Source organism: Peromyscus californicus, unplaced genomic scaffold (genome assembly GCF_007827085.1).
Source record: "Peromyscus californicus insignis strain IS unplaced genomic scaffold, ASM782708v3 Scaffold_10__1_contigs__length_136768540, whole genome shotgun sequence".
NCBI lineage: Eukaryota > Metazoa > Chordata > Mammalia > Rodentia > Cricetidae > Peromyscus > Peromyscus californicus.
Genome location: NW_026294391.1, coordinates 83,585,254 through 83,602,597, shown reverse-complemented (window position 1 = coordinate 83,602,597; position 17,344 = coordinate 83,585,254). Strand labels below are relative to the sequence as shown.

The 17,344-nt window shown below is 43.1% G+C and overlaps 1 protein-coding gene across 1 annotated transcript in view; it reads left to right on the top strand.

The window, feature by feature from the left end:
• The window catches only part of Trmt2b (tRNA methyltransferase 2 homolog B), a 122,460-nt gene that overhangs the window by 42,307 nt on the left and 62,809 nt on the right, over nucleotides 1–17,344 (top strand). The window contains 1 exon segment of the mRNA XM_052748949.1: nucleotides 3,083–3,180. Within this exon segment, the coding sequence (XP_052604909.1) occupies nucleotides 3,083–3,180 (98 nt within the window).

The window sequence follows — 17,344 nt, the reverse complement described above, 5'->3', positions numbered from 1 at the left end:
TATATCATTGTGGTTTTTGTTTTCATTTCCCCAGTGGCTAAAGATTGTTAAGTGTTTTTTTGTTTGTTTTTGTTTTTTCGAGACAGTGTTTCTCCCTATAACCGTGCCTGTCCTGGACCTCGCTCTGTAGACCAGGCCCGCTTCTGCCTCCTAAGTGCTGGGATTAAAGGCATGTATGTGCCACCACCGCTTGGCCAAGTGGTTTCTGTTTTTTTTTTTTTAAATATATCTTTTTGAATTTTTCTTTGGAGACAGCATCTCATGTATTCAAAGCTGGCCCAGATTGACCTTGAATTTGTGATCTGTCTTCGTCTCCTGAGGGCTGGAATTGCTGGCATGCGCCACCGCATCTGGTTAAGAAGTGCTGAGGAAGAAACTCAGGCTTTGTGCCTGCTAGACTAGCCCCCTACCAATGGAGTTACTTCCCTTTTAGTCAGTTGTAAATCTTTAGATATTTACAGGGTAACAAGGTTCAGATCTTATGCCCATCTTTAACTGGGTTGACTTTTTACTGTTGAATTTTTACAATTCTTCTGTGTGTCTGATAGAAGTCCCTTGTCAAGCATATGAATTGAAAAAATTCCTCCCTTTCTGCTTGTTCTCTCTTTGCTTCCTGTGTGTATGTCTCTGTTAGTGTTCATGAATATTGCTAGACATCAAATGCAGGACCTCACACAAGCCAGTGAACATTCATTCTACTGCTGCTAAGCTACATCCTCCATTCCTCCTCCTCCCGTCCCTCCTCTTCCTCCTCTCTCTTACCCTCCTCTTCCTCCTTCTCCTTCTGTCTTTTAGAGTCATGGTCTCACTGTGTAGCAGTCCTAGATGTCCTGGAACCCACTGTGTAGACCAGGCTGACTTCAAACTCACAGGGTTCCACCTGCCTCTGCCTCCGAGGGCTGAGATTAAAGGTGTGCGCTACAATGCGTGGATCAACAGCCAAGTACGTTTTTTTGTGGCTTTTGATTTAAGTTCTGAGATAGTGTTGTAACTAAGTAGAACCAGTAAGCTATAGAATTGTCCATATAATAGATTTATTTAAAGGATGAGAAGGACATGTATTTGTGTTTGCTTATATTTTCATAGAGAGCCCCTGGTAAGTTATATGAGACACTGATAACAAGAAAAACAAAACTGAGGCTGGAGACATGGCTCTGCAGTTACAGGAATGTACTGCTTTTGCAGGGGAACCCAGTCTCATCACTGCACCCACATCAGGCAGCTCTCAAGCACCTGTGATTCAGGCTCCACGAGGATCCAGCACCTCTGGCTTCCATGGACAACCCTTCGCATGCGCATGCGCATGCATGCTTACACACATGCACATGCACATGCACGTGCACACACACATATATACATGATGAAAAAGTAAATCTTGAAAAATGAAATCATATTTGCAGGAAATTTGATGAACTGGACATTTTTCTGTTAAGCGAAATAAGCTAGTCATAGGAAGACAAATGCCAAATGTTTTCTCTTGTACATGGAACCTGGCATTATAAATATTTGTGCACAAATGTGTGTGTTTCTGTATAGGTCATAAAACAGCAAGACAATCTTAAGGGACTGTGATAAGCAGAAGAGGGGACTCCCTGGGGGAAGGAAGGAACTGAGTCAGAAAGGCAGGAAGCACAGGGTAGGGTAGAGGAGGAGGAAAGTAAATGATATATGATATATATGTATAAAATACCACTTTGTATGTTACCTTTAAAAATTACTTAACGGAAGGACCCCCTTCGGAAATAGACCCCAGTAACAATTTTCTCTGTCTAGAAAGAACTGGGGAGAGGGCTGTAGAGCTGGCTAAGGGGTTGAGAGTACTTGATGCTCTTACAGAGGGACTTGGGTTTGGTTTCCAGTGCCCACATACTGGTTCATAACCATGAGCAACTCCAATTTCTGGGGATCTGATTCCCTCTTCTGCCCCCCTCGGGCACCAGGCATGCATGTGGTGCACATACATACATACAAGCAAGTCACTCATACACATAAAAATTAAATAAATCTAAAAAGTATTTTAGAAAGAAAGAACTGGGGACATACGAGAGATGGGAAAGTAAATTAATTACCTTGTGTACCTTTTAATGCTATTTCATTTGACTCAGATGAAAGTATTCATTATATTATACATTATATATAATAACAATGAATTTTAAAATGCAGTGGTTAAAATGAAACCTAGAATTAAGCTAGCACACTGAGAAAATTTCTAAACATGGCCTCAAAAAGGCAAGACAGTTTTAATTCAATAAGATACTATGTACATATGGCAGAAAAAGTCTGAGTGCAGAAGTACAAAAGAATGGGTATAAATTGATACAACCTTTTTAGAAGAGTTTAATGGTGGGCACATGTCTTAGGGTTTTATGAATGTAATCCATGATGTTTGATAACATATATTATACCTATATAAATTATATATATAGTGTGTGTGTATGTGTGTGCACATGCACTGGGGTTCAAATCCAGAAATTTGTACATGCTAATCATGTGCTCTAAATCAGAGACTGAGATTTATCCCCAGCTAATTGAATGCATTTTTATGTGCATGTGTGTGTGTGCAGCATATGCGTGCATGTGCCAAAGGACAACCTAAAGGTGTTGTTTCTTAGGAACCATCTGCCTTGTGTTTTGAGACAGAATCTCTCACTAGCCTGGATTTCACCTGGTAGGCTAGGCTGGCTGGCACTGAGCCCCAGGGATCTGCCTGGTTTTGCATCCCTAGAACTGGATTACAAGCATATGCCAACACACTTTACATTTTTACATGGATTCTGGGCATTGAACTCAGAAGCCTTGTCAACCAAAGCATGTTTGCAGTCCTTTAGACACATTGTGATTTAATGTTTATGGCTTATGATGGTTGTGTTGGGCCATAACCTCACTGTAAGTTGAACATTTGTACTCCAGTGAGGAAGATGGATAAGCAAAACAGTTACATGAAAATAATGAGCAGTGGAGATGAGAGACACCTGGGCTGGCCTGTTCGACTACAGAGGAAGGACTTCAATTTTAAGCAGCCGAGTTCTGGTAGTTTCCTCTCTTTGTTTCTGTGAACTGATGTTATGGTCTATTTCTGCAGGCTATGCTGTCCTCCAAATTCTGCTAAGAAGCTCCTCGGTGAACCTTTTGTCCTGAGACAAGCTGTACCTGTGGATTTGTTTCCCCACACCCCACACTGTGAGCTGGTACTCCTCTTCACTCGATAAGACTAGGAGACTGCAGGCTTTTAAGGATGAAGTTTCAGAGACGTCCAGGTTTGGCATGTTGCTGCATTGGAGCCCAAGGATGTATCATCATCAGGGAAAGCAGTGTTTGTATTCTGAGCAAGAACATAGATGGCCGCCTCCTCTGAGGCAGATTGAACTATAGCTTGTCATATTCCTTTGGGATTACCCATATTTGCCTAGTTTTGAATGCGCCTAACTCCTTGGACTTTTTACAAAGCAAAATCAGGGGCTAGGGAGATTGCTAAGTGGACAAAGTACTTATTGCACATGTACAAGTACCTGAGTTTGGAACTCCAGCATTCATATACAAATAACAGGTCATAGTGGCACACAGCTGTTCTTGCAGTGCTAGAAAGTAGAGATGGGGGTCTTGGGGGCTTTCCTGACCAGCCAACCGTGAGAGACCCTGTCTCAAAAAAGGGAGTTGGAACATGATATCAACCTCTGGCCTCCACAAGTGTAATCATAGACACACACACACACACACACACACACACACACACACACACACACACACACACATTATACACACACAAAGTAGACAAAGTTGTGTAGTGATTATAGGATAGTTGGGGTTTCTAGACTTTGACACTTCTAGAATGTCCTTTGATTATTTTTTTTGAGCTGAGGATCAAACCCAGGGTCAAGCACTCTACCACTGAGCTAAATACCCAACCCTAGAATGTCCTTTGATAATGTGGTTATGTCCAGGGCAGGAGAAATGGCTCAGTATCCACAAGCACATACTGCTCTTGCAGAAGACTTGAGTTTGATTCCTAGTATCCATGTCAGACTGCTCATAACTGCATATAGTTATAGGTTCAGCGGATCCAGTGCCCTCTTCTGACCTCCATGGACACTGCACTTATATGTACAAACCCACACTCACCCACGTGGAAATACACATAATTTAAAAAATAATTTTTAAAAAATTAAAAAAGGAAAATATGGTTATCTCTAGGAGCAATAACACCATTTATCTTTTACCTATAGAAGAATTGTTCAGTAGAGGTACCCAGAGGGGTTAAGAAACTCTCAAAGTAGGGGTTGAATACTTGTGATTGTGCTGAGTATTGTGGGTGAAGACAGCACCAGAAGCCTATAGTAATCCACTATGTACTATAATAAAGTGGATATTGGAGCTAACTATATTCACTCATCTCTAATCCATGAACCTTTCAATTCTGGTTGTCCTTTGGTGGTTGCCCAACAATTTATGCTGTATTTTGAATACTCTGATGGTCGGAAGACAAGGAAATTAGCATGTGTGGTCTGACTTGCAAAATAATAATCAGGTCAACAGGTAGTTAAAATTTTTCTCAATTCTAAATGCTCCTAAAACAGACTGCTTCTCAAAAGAAGACAGTTGTTAAAACTTATGTAAAATGTTGTTTGTGTATATATATATATATATATTTTTTTTTGGTTTTTCGAGACAGGGTTTCTCTGTGTAGCTTTGCGCCTTTCCTGGAACTCGCTTTGGAGACCAGGCTGGCCTCGAACTCACAGAGATCCGCCTGCCTCTGCCTCCCGAGTGCTGGGATTAAAGGCGTGCGCCACCACCGCCCAGCTTGTTTGTGTATATTTTTGAGGTAGGGTCTGTCTTAGTGTTCTATTTGCTGTGAAGAGATACCGTGAGCAAGGCTACTCATAAAAAAAGGATTTAATTGGGGGCTGGCTTACAGTGTCAAAGGGTTATCATTATCGTGATGGGGAGTGTGGTGGCACAAAGGAAGGCAGGGTGTTGGAGCAGTAGCTGAGAGCTTTCCATCTGATCTGCAGGCAGCATGCAGAGAGAGAGAGACATTGGGTCTGTGGGCTTTTGAAACTTCAAAGCCCACTCCCAGTGACACACCTTCCCCAAAAAGCCCCCCTCCCCATGAAGCTAATGGTTTACAACTTCTTTCTTTCTTACTTATTTATTTATCCCCAGCCCAATCAGCTTTCCCTCCCTCCTTCCTCTCCTCCCAGTTTTCTCCCTCAGCACCCACCCCCATCCACTCCTCCTCCTTTCTCTTCAGAAAAGGCCAGGCCTCCCGTGTATATCTGCTAGCCATGGTATATCAAGTTGCAGTAAGACTAGGCACCTCCTCTCCTCTTAAGGCTAGACAAGCTAACCCAGTAGGAGGAAAGGGTCCCAAAAGCAAGTAACAGTCTGAGGCAGCCCCTGCTCCCACTGTTAGGACTCTCAGAAGAAGAGCAACCTACACAACTGTAACACATAGGCAGAGGGACTCGGTCAGTCCCAGGCAGATTCCCTGGTTGTTTCAGTCTCTGTGAGCCCCTGTGAGCCAGTTTAGTTGATTCTGTGGGTTTTCTTGCGATATCCTTGATCCCTCTGGCTCCTACAATCCTTCCTCCCCCTCTTCCACAGGATTTCCCAAGGTCTGCCTAATGTTTGGTGATATGTCTCTGCATGTGTTTCCATCAGTTGCTGGGTGAAGCCTCTCTGATGATAATTGGGCTAGGCAACAAGTATAGCAGAATATCATTAGATATCATTTCATTGATTTTTTTTTGCCAGTCATCTTTGGTTCTACCTTAGGTCTCCAGGCTGTCCAGCCTCTGGGTACTGAAGGCTACACCTCTTAATCCTTCCAAACAGTTTATCAACTGGGGACTAAGCATGCAAATATATGAGCCTTTGGGGGGCATTGTCATTCAAACCACCACAGGATGTCATGTATTCCAGGTTGTCCTCCAACACACAATGCAGCCAAGAATGACCTTGAGCTTCTGATCATCTTGCCTCTATCTCCTGAGTTCTGCTTCAATTACACGTGTGTACAACCATACTCAATTTTTATGTCATGCTGGAGAATTGAACCCAGGACTTTGCCTGTGCTAAGCAAACACTCTATCAATAGAGGTACATTTCCAACCAGTTTTTGTTGGTGTTTTGAATCAAGGTTTCACTTAGCCCAGGCTGGCCTCAAACTCCTTATGTAGCTAAGGCTGATCGTTACCCCTCAAATTATATTAAATTATATTATGGATGTGTGCCACTACTCCCAGCGAATGTTATGCATTGTTTTTGGAGATACTCATGTGCAGCAACAAGAAGAGACATGGAAGTTCAAGAGCACAGCATATTATACATTCACAGTGCTAGAGTAGGAGGTATGCCACAGTCTATATAGGGAAGACACCAGAATAATCGGGAGGCAGAAGGCAGATGTAAGGGAAAGGTTTGGGCAGTGTTCTTTATTGGGTTTTCCTCAAGAAAGGCAGGGAAGGGACAACAGTTTATGATTGACTCCTTTGAGCAGTTTTGGCAGGCTTTGAGCTATAGGGGTCGTCTCTAGTTGGCTGCTGCCTGACCCTGGGATGCTAAAGGTAGGAGAATATTGCCTTTCTGGGTATTCATGGAAGTTACAGGAAGTATGATCTAAAATGGTTGTTTTATTCTCCAGAGATGTTATTTAGATCTGGAAACGTCCCTGAAGGCCCAAGTGTCAAAAGCTTGTTCTTAGCCTGTGGCACCATCGGGAGGTAATGGAGCTCTTAGGTGGTAGGGTCTAGTGCAGTGGTTCTCAACCTTCCTAATGCTTCAACCTTTGAGTATAGTTAGTTCCTCATGTTGTGGTGACCCCCAACCATAAAAATTATTTCCGTTGCTACTTCATAACTCTGATTTTGCTACTGTTACGAATCTGATATGTGACCCTTATGAAAGGGATTGAGACCCAGTTTGAGACCCGCTGATCTCGTGGAAGGAAGTTAGATTATTGAAAGGGATATTGGGATCCTGCTCCTTTCCTTTGCCTCTCTTTACTTCCTGTTTATCATGAGGTGATAAGCTTTTTCTCCACCCTCCGTTCCCTTGTCCTGATGATTTGACTTGCTACCAGCCCTAAAGCAATGGGCTAAATGATTGTGGTCCAGGAATATGAGCCAAAACAAACTTCCAAGTTGTTTATCTGAGTTTATCATGTTTATCATGGTTCAGTGATGGAAGCTGGCTAACGTATAGCTTTGGGCTCAGCCCTTGCTCTCTCTAAGAATTGACTAGCCCTGGGGGAAGGGGCAGAATCTTTAGCCAGAAGGTTAATCGAGATGTCAAAACAACATTGTATACGGAAATGCACACACTACACAGGACAGTCCATACTCATTTAAAAACATTAGAAGGGAGCTGGGCTTGGAGGCTTATGCCTGTAATCCCAGTACTTGAAAGGCTGATGCAACAGACTAGCTGTGAGTTCAAGGCCAGTTTGGACTACATACGGATTTCATTGTTTTGGGGAAAAGCTCAGGGATCAGTATTCTTTTCGTCCTTTAAATTCTTTTTTGTAGCACATATTTATTATACATCATGTCATATTTCATAAGGGTGTTTTCTTTTTGTTTTGTTTTAATCTTCTAGTTCTTTTTTTTTTTCTCTTTGGGCTGTTGCTCTTGGAGATTTCTTTAACAACGGTTTGTCTTTATGCAGTGCACATGGTACCATTACATAAGGACATCTCCATTCAAAACTATATTTGTATGCTGGCCACTCTTCCCCTGCAAAACCTCCTTACTCCATTCATGTTAGTCCCCTTTGATCACCTAGAGTTTTCGATTCTATTTTAGGTCATAGATGTATATTTCAAATCTATGAACCACAGATGAGAGAAAATATGGTATTTGTCTTTCTGAGACAGGCTTAATCTGCCTAACATTCATCTGCCTGCAAACTATAAAGTATTCTTATTTATGGTTGAAAACATTCAGTTGTATAGCCTTTATCAATTTCTCTGCTTTTGGACATGAGGTATTAATATTCTTAACATGTACCCTCCATACATCTAATGTGCAGTCAAAGCTGAGAACCAGCACTGTAGAGGTGGGGCTTCACCTTTCCAATGTGCTCTTTGGACCAGCAGCTTTGGCATGACTTGAGCCAGTTAGAGTCACAGCGTTTTAGACGTCATTCAGCTGAATTAGAGCCTCCGGGGCTGGCATCCAGAGATCTGTGTTTTACCATCACTTGCTGGTGATGCTGATACACACTCGAGTTACAGAACCCCTAACTCTCAGCCTTGGTTGCACACAAATCACCGAAGGACCTTTTATTACATTCGTTTGTTTGTTTATATGTGTGTACATATGTGTGGGGGTCAGAGGACCACTTGTGGGAGTTCATTTTCTCCTTCCACTATGTAGATACCAGGGGTGGAACTCAGATCATCAATGTTAGTGGCAAACACCGTTATCTGAGCCATCTCGCTAGCCCCTAAAGACCTCTTCAAACAGGCTCTTGACCATAACATCTTCAGCTATTTCTGTATCATACACTGAGTGTGGCCTCAGCACCATTAGTTTCAAAGTTTCCCGTACATCTCTACTGTGTGTATGTGTGGGGTGGGAATCCTTGTCTCAGATTTTTGTCTCCAAGGTGGTGTTGATGTGATGAATGAAAGTGCATAACAGGTTGCAGATACTCTTTCTCACTAGACCCAGCCAGGACCTCTTATATCTTATAGAGCCTTGTATCCCTGGAAAGCATTTATTTTTGCATGTCTTCCATAATCGTTTTGGTGGGTGTGCTGGTAAGCTTTTTGTTTTGTTTGTCAGCTTGACACAAAGTAGAGTAATGTGGGAAGAGGGAACGCTATTGAAGAATTGCATTCATCAGACTGACCTGCGAGCATGTCTGTGGGGCATTTTCTTGATTGATGATTACCGTGGGCAGATGAGCCCACTGCGGGTGGTCTCACCCCTGCAGGTGGTCCTAGGTTGTATAAGAAAGCAAAGTGGGCAAGCCAGAGAGCAAAGGAGTAAGCAGCACTCCTTTGTGGCTTCCCTTGACTTCCTCCATCTGTAAGCTATAATTAACTCTCTCCTCCCCAAGTTACTTCTGGTCACGTGGTCACGGCCTTTCTCTCAGCAGTAGAAAACAAACGAGGACAGTGGGCATGGGAGAAATGGGGTTTCATACCATCAGTTGCTAGTAATTGTAGATGAGCCATAAAATTAACCCTCATCCACTCGTGGGAAAAGTGAGGTCATGTTCATCTTAAATAGGACAGTTGTTTTAAGGATTTATCCTCAGTTACTTCCTGTTTTTTAGAACTGGCTGCTTCTCATTAATCTCATTTTAAAGTTGCTGAAGGCAGGCAAGATAGCTCAGCAGATAAAGGCACTTGCTGCCAAGGCAGATAATCAATGAGTTCAATTCCCAGGACCCACATGGTGGAATGAGAGAACCGACTCCAGCAGGTTCTTCTCTGAGCCCCGCATGCATGCCTTCTGAATACCTAAATGAATGTCAAGAAAGAGGTCTGTTTTAAAAGTTAAAGTTGCTGAACTGTCAAGTGCCGATTGTGCCGTGGCTCCTTTTTCTGTTTGTGGTTGGTTTGAGACAGGGTTTTGCTATGTAAGCCTGGTTAGTGTCCTCCTGCCTCAGCTTCTCTAGTGCTGGAATTGCAGGTGTGAGGCACCACAGTCTGCTTCTGCCATTGCTCTTATGTCAGTTTTGGAGTTTGAGCTGCCACAGGGTTCCCGGGCTTATCTGCACGTTCTGACCACTTTAATTGCATTAAGCATATGTGTGTGCTCAGGCCTCACCTTGCATGTGGAGGTCAGAGGACAATTTGTAGAAGGCAGTTCTCTCCTTCCACCCTGTGGGTCCTGGGATTGAACTCAGGGAGTCAGGTTTGGCAGCAATCACCTTTCCCCACTGAGCCATTTTGATGGCCCTCCTGTGATGCTTTTAAAATCCTTCTAGTTTGCTGTCACTAGAAATGTAGAGGAACACATTTGTACCATTCCACAATGTCAGAATTTAGTGAATAAATTCACGAGGTTTAGCAGTTTCAATGACAGTTTGTCACAAAACCTACCTACCTTGGAAGCCTGGGTGAGGTGAATGCAAGTTCTTTTATTCCAGCCTTATTCACTAAGTCTCATATTATACAACATACAATAAATATATCGATATATCTCTGTGTATGTGTATGGGTTACAGAATGAATACAAGTTAAAGAGGCTGCTGCAGAGTTCAAGAGGTTTCAGAAGTAGGCTCAGAAAAAGTCTGTATTGACAAGACAGTGAACCAACCAGTGTTGGGAGGGAGCTGCTCAAGGCATGTTTTGGAGCAAAACTACAGTGTTAAACTGTGAGGTTAAAAGACAGAACTGGGTGGGGAGCAGGAAATGGTGGGTTAGGTTTAGGCCCAGATGGGCAAACAGGTGGATGGGCAGGCACTTGAATAGGGTTCCTCAACAGTGAGGAACCAAGCCAAGTCAGGGAGTCATTGGCTTTTGACATGCACACACCATCAGATGATAGGTTGCTATGGCACCCTGCCATCATGTTAGGTGTCCAAGTTGGTAATTTGGTTGTTGTTGTTGTTTGAGACAGGGTTTCTCCTTATATCCCTGGCTGTCCTGGAACTTGCTCTGTAGACCAGACTGGCCTCAAACCCAGAAAACTCACAGTGGTGGAGCATGCTTTTATTCTCAGCATTCAGGAGGCAGAGGCACGGCGGATCTCTGTGAGTTCAAGGGCAGACTGGTCTACAGATCAAGTTCCAGGACAGCAAAGGCTACACACAGAGAAACCCCGTCTTGAATATATATATGTATGGAGTCTCCTAGGGCAGTGCACAGTTTGAAAAGCCACTGTTCAATACAATAAGGGGTCACTTAGAGTAAGGCATAATGGCCAGATCTCGACATAGTTCATAGGACGTTCTGACTTAATTGGTGTAGGGTATGGTCCAAATATCTGAATTTTTGATATTTTGGTTGTGAGCCTAACCCTTAACAGCTGAGCCATCTCTCTAACCCAGTATCTGAATTTTTTAAAGCTCCCTGAAGTTATTCTGAATGGGCAGCCACTATTATGATCCTCTGGTTAAGGTCACAGTTCCCAAGTCTGTCTATGCCTTAAACGCCTCCAGGCATTTTTTTCAAACTTCTGAGGCTTAGACTCCACCCTGACTAATTAAATTGTCACAGTCTCTGGAAGTACCACACAGACATTGAAGGTTCCAGTGTGTGCACAGCGCTGGGAACCACACGGTTAGAGTATTTCATGTGGTTGCTTGTCTTCAGGCAGGAGAAGAGAATGACTGCCATTTGCTGAGATTTAAGTCTTCTAACCCTGCACCCTTAAGATCAAATTACAGTTTATAACTCCTAGGATCATTAGTCATTTTTCCTAGGAATAGAATTCAGAATGGCTTGCCCACAAAGTGCAGTCATGAACCGTTGGCAGCTCTCTTAGAATTTGCCAATTAGTCCAAATTCAAGAGGACACTTGAAATGGAATATAACTATTATTTCTGAGACACAACACATTTTCCCTCAGCAGATTCTATTCCGCTAACATACATATTTCCACATTGTATTTTTTTTTCCTCAGAGGAACCCAGCTAGATGACACCTGGCCACAAACCACAAAACCGAGAGACATGTATTGTAAATAGCCCCAAGCCCAGTTGTGGGGATGGAGAGATGGCTCAGTGGTTAAGAGCACCTGTTACTTTTGCAAAGGACCTGGGTTCAGCTCCGAGTACTCACATGACAGCTCACAACCATCTGTAACTCTAGTTCCAGAGTACTTGGTACCCTCTTTTGACCTCTGTGGGCACCAGGTATGCATGTGATATACATACATACATGTAGACAAAACATTCATATACAGATTTTTTTTAAAGCCCATTCGTAACTATTAGCCTCAAGATATTTAGAGGGCAGAGGTCCTTAGTTAAGGTGTTAGTTTAAACCATGTGTTTTGGGATTTTGGAGATAGGGTTTTGCTGAACATCACTGACTCTGGTCACCATATATATTTACTAATTATCTTTAGTTGTAACCAAGGAATGTTTGAGAGCAAGAGGGGGCTGAATTATGTACGCTTAGCTGCTTAGCAGTCACCCGCACTGGGCTGTACCTCTAACATCCAGCAGTGTCTGAACTCTGGCAGCAGCTTAGAGAGGCAGTTTGATATGCCAGCTAAAAGGAGCAGCTTTTTTCAGGCTGGCCTGGGCTTGAATCTTGTCTATCATTTACATGCTCTGTGACTTTGGACAACTTACTTGACCTCTTCAACTGTTTCCTATCCCTCTTCCTGTAGAGTAAGGATAGTAGTGGGATACACAGAAGTTGTGTCTCTCTCACCCATCATGAGCTGAAAATACATTTAATCCACCTGACCTACTAACGCTAGCTCAGCAGCCATAGTACGCAGTAGAGTGGCAGCTGTTTACTTTTGTGATGGCGTGGATGACTGGAAGGTACCCAGCATCATTAGGGTGCATGGGACTACGCATCTCTAGCCTAGGAAAAGACCTGAACTCCAAATCCAAAATATATTTTCTGCCAAACGTGTATCATTTGCAGCACCAGAAAGCCGAGGAATCGTTAACTTGAACTTAATTTCAGGCAAACAAAACCACACATTGCCGAGTCCCTTCCCCATTGGCGTGGGTGTTTGTTTCTCAACGTTTATGTTATACTTAAATATTATAGTCTCTAGTGAAAATTTAAAATACAGTTTGAAGAGAAATGAAGCAGAGAAAAGAGACAGGGAAGGCCATCCCTCTCATCTTGTCACCCTCACAATATTACTTGCTAAAAATAACCCACTTGTCAAATCCCTTTGTACGATTGTAAGAAGTGCTAATGTGAGATGTGTGTTTTTGACACTAACCCTGATGAGGTGTCTTGGATTCAGGACTTAGGTACAGATACGATGTCGTTCCCTTTTGGGTTCAGGAGCTCAGCACTATAAATTGCTCCCAACACCTACGTGTTTGCCCTTTTTTAACCCCCAAAGAGAAAAATTGTTTCTAAGATGGGGAACCCTGTACTGTATACGATCCTTGATTAGATACTGAGTGGAAAACAGGCATTAGTGGAAAAGACTGGTGAAATCCGAGTAATTGGTAGTTTTGATCAGTGTACTGGAGGTAGATAAGATGTTGCCATTAGGGTAATCTAGGTTGAAAGGTCTATATAAATTCTTTGTACTATATTTATCTAAATCTAAAGTCTAGTTCAGTGTACGAAGTTAACAAAAACAACCATAACTTAAACAGCTGGGTGTGGTGGCATACACCTGTTATCCCAGCACTGTCAAAACAAAAGAGGAGAATCATAAGTTCAAGGCCAACCTGGGCTACATAGCAAAACTCTATCTCAATCCACACACCCCTCAAAAAAAAACCTCCAGTTGAATAAAACAACCAAACTAAGCATTGACTGAAAGCCAGTCCTAGAAAAACAAGGTCTATGTAGGTACTGAAGCAGAGTCTCCAGAGGGAGAAATTTACTCAAGTTGATACCCAGATGTGTGATGGATAAAGATGACAAATTAATTCTGAGTGCTGCCTGTGACCAGGTAACAAGGTAGCTTTTAGCTAGCAGTGGCTTACAAATATGGACCAGCTGGCAGTTTACCAAGAAAAGGGGAGGGTGGTTTCCTTTCTTTCAGAATAAGTGAGTGCATTTCAAAACATAGTAGTTTGACTTAACAGAGACCCAAGTGTGTGTAAATTCTTGTCTTGGAATTGTTTGGTTGGCTTGGGGTTCAGAACGAATTTCTCACTGTGGCATTCAGTTCTCTAAACCCTGAATTAAATTATATTCGGAGTTTACTACTAAAGAGCAGGTGTATCTGAACCTCACATAATGAGAATGAAAATTTTCTTTAAAAAAAAACCAAACATTAGGCTAGGGCTATAGCTCTGTTAGTTGAGTTTCTGTCTCGCATACAGGAAGCCTTTCTTTCCATCTGCATAAACCAGACATGGTGGTACATGCCATTAATCCCAGTACTTGGGAAGTAGAGGGAAGCATTAAAAGTTCAAGGTTATCCTTGTCAACATAGAGAGTCTGAGGCAAGCCTGGCCTATAATGGGCCCCATATCTTAGTTAGGGTTTCTATTGCTATGCTAAAACACCATGATGTAAAGCAAGTTGGAGAGGAAAGGATTTATTTGGCTTACACTTTCATATTGCTGTTCATATTGAAGGAAGTCAGAACAGGAAGTCAAACAAGGCAGGAACCTGGAGGCAGGAACTGATGCAGAGGCCATGGAGGGGTGCTGTTTATTCACTTGCTCCTTGTGGTTTGCACAGTCTGCTTTCTTATAGAACTCAGGACCACAGTCCCAGGGGTTACCCCACCCACAATGTGCTGGCCCTCCCACATCAATCACTAATTAAGAAAAAGCTCTACAAGATTGCCTACAACTCAATCTTGTGGAGACACTTTAATTGAGGTTCCTTCCTTTCAGATGACTTTAGCTTGTGTCAAGTTGACATAAAACTAGCCAGGACACCACCTCCCTCCCACAAATGTGTGGATGCCTAGCATGTCCTTATCCCAGCTAGAGACAGAAGGATAAGTTCTAGGCCAGTCTGGGCTGAATAGTGAGACTTTGTCTCCAAAAAAAAAAAAAAAAAAAAAAAAAAAAAAACCAGTAAGAAAAAAGTATTGTGAAAACTGCCATGGACTCTTAACAGAATTATAGTGCTCATTCCTTTCTGAAGCTCCTTAGAGATGTACTCTTACATGTATGCTTTCTGTAGTTGCAGTCAGCATGCTTTCTCCGTCGTGTGTTGTTTTCACTTAACATCATTTCACATTCTGATTTCCATCCCCGCAGTGCACATAATTGTGTGCTTAATGGCTGTGTAACATTCCATTGTGTAAAATAGCATGCCAGTTCTTAGGGCTGGGCTTACTTTCATGAGCAGGCCTTAGCACTAGAGGTTTATTTTAGTCCCTGGAAGTGGCAACTAGCATGCGCGTGGGATCCCGTGGGATTCTTGAGTCACCAGCACACAGCACTGTCTGCTTTGTTAACATTGCTCTGCCTACCACTCCACAGCAGAGCCTCCCCAGGCTGCCTGGACCTGAGCTGGACTCCTCCTGGGTGCAGAGGCAGTAGTATAAGCCCCCAACTTCTACAAACCCTGACCCAGATCTGCTGCTTACAAAATAGCAGCAGGAACTTTCTGCTGCTTCCTCCCTTGCCTGGGATCACAGTGCTACTGGTGTCCCCCACAGAGTCTGAAGGGAGAGAAGTGTCAAGGGTGAGAGGATGAGTTATTCCAGCTGAAGGAATAGCATAGAGGGCAGGGATGCCATGACCATAACTCTTGGTGGCTGAATGGATGATTCCAAGTCCAAAAAGGTTGAATGAAAGCTTTCTTTCTTCATACCTCTTCCTGGCAGAAATCCCAATATTTGGTCTCCCGATAAAGATAAAGGGCTTGTGGGGTTGGGTAATAAAACAGTGAACCCCGATTTGACTCTTATCCTAGCTGTGGCCACTGCCGTCTTCTGGACAAGAACAGTAGTTGGCATACGGGATTCTCCTGAGAGAAAGTGGTGTTTGGTTCATCTCATTATGATGTCATTCCAGCAACAACTGCCTTGAAAAGACGTGGTTTGTCATTTTACCCTAAACTTTTTTCCTTGTTTTTTTAAATTTTTTTTTTCAGAGGGGCTCATGTAGCCCAGGCTGGTATCAAACTTGCTCTGCAGCCATGAATGACCTTGACCTTCTGATCCTCCTGTCCTTCCCTCCAGAATGCTAAGCTGGACACCATCATGCCCAGTTTTGTGTGCTGCTGAGATCAAGGAGCACATGTGTAGTTCGTGGGGACTGGAGTGCAGGAGCTGAAAACCATTTGGAGCAAAGGGCTGCCCCTACCTAGCCACAGTAAATCCTGTAGTCCCAAAGCCAAACTCTGCCTTGAAAGAACTAATAGATAAAAGTACCTGAGCTATGTGGAGTTTGAATTGGGGGCCAAGGCTATGTATGTGCTTCGGTGTCTCTGATAAGATGTGCCAGTTAATCATCATCGTCAGCTTGACAGCTTTAGAATCTCCATGGAAACACCTCCGGGTACATCTGTGAGGATGTTTCCACAGAAGGATGATACCCTGACTGTGTGCAGCAACACCACAGTGGCATGGGCTGGTCCTGGACTGAAGGGTGTGTGTATGAAAGTGAGCTGGGCAGCAGCCTTTCTTTCTTTCTTTCTGTTTCCTGACTCGGCATGCAATGTCACCAGCTGCCACGTGCTCTGTTGGCACAGCTAGGGCCACTCTAGATACTGTGCCTCTCTCTCCCTTCATAATGGACTTTATTTACCCTCAAACTGTGAAGTAAAATAAACATTTCCTCAAGTTGCTTTTTTCTGATATTTTGTCCCAGCAACCGGAAAAGTAACAAACACACCGAGTCTAGGCTCTAAAAGTCCTGGAGGAAGGCCAAGACGTTGATAAATAAAGAGAAACTCCAAGGCAACCATTTGCCTTGAATAAAATTTACACGCTTGATTCAAAACAGTATCCTTTGCTTTGTCCTTGGGCTGCCCCACTGGTACGCTCCTTTGGTGAGTTAGGATTCTCAGAGAATGTGGGAGGCAGAGATGGTGATTAGCATGGCTTCTCTAAGCTAGCTCTTGATCCTTCAGACCTAAGATACCTGCCTTTAGGTTGTTCACTGGGAGAAAGGAGACACATTCTAAAGTAAAGGCTTTAATTTATTCTTAAAAGTATAAGCTAATGATCTAAGCAAACTTGTCCCCTAACTAGTATTAGCCAGCGTTTACACTACACTAATCATTTTGTATGGATTAGTTGCTTTAAACTTTCAAACTTGCTTGGGCAAAGGGTTATTGTTATTTCTCTTTGGGAGGCCAGTGACTGTTATTTCTGACTTCACTTGAAGTTACCAGGTCATCTAGCTTGATAGGGGGTTTGGGAAATGTATTAACAGCCTGTAGAAACAAAATTAAACTCCACTCCAATACATATACATTATGCTACTCTTTAATACTTTTGTGACTGATAGATTGTTTTTAGAAGGCCGGCGTGAAAGGACCAGAATCAGCACAGGACACCCCAAGACCAAGTTCTCAGCACAAAGGAAATGTATTTGCCACAGAGGGACAAAGGGCAGGGAATGAGAGAAAAAGACAGAACCAGGAGAAGGGAAAGAGAACAAGGCAGGTGAGGGAGGGAGATCTGCTCAGAGGGACAAAGGACTGCCTCTAGATAGAGAGGAGACAGGCATGGCCCACAGGTAAATGACAGTTTAGAAAGGGGAAAAGGGAGAGCCTCACCCCCCCCCCCCACCCCCCCAGTGTTAGGGTGAGTTGGTTTGT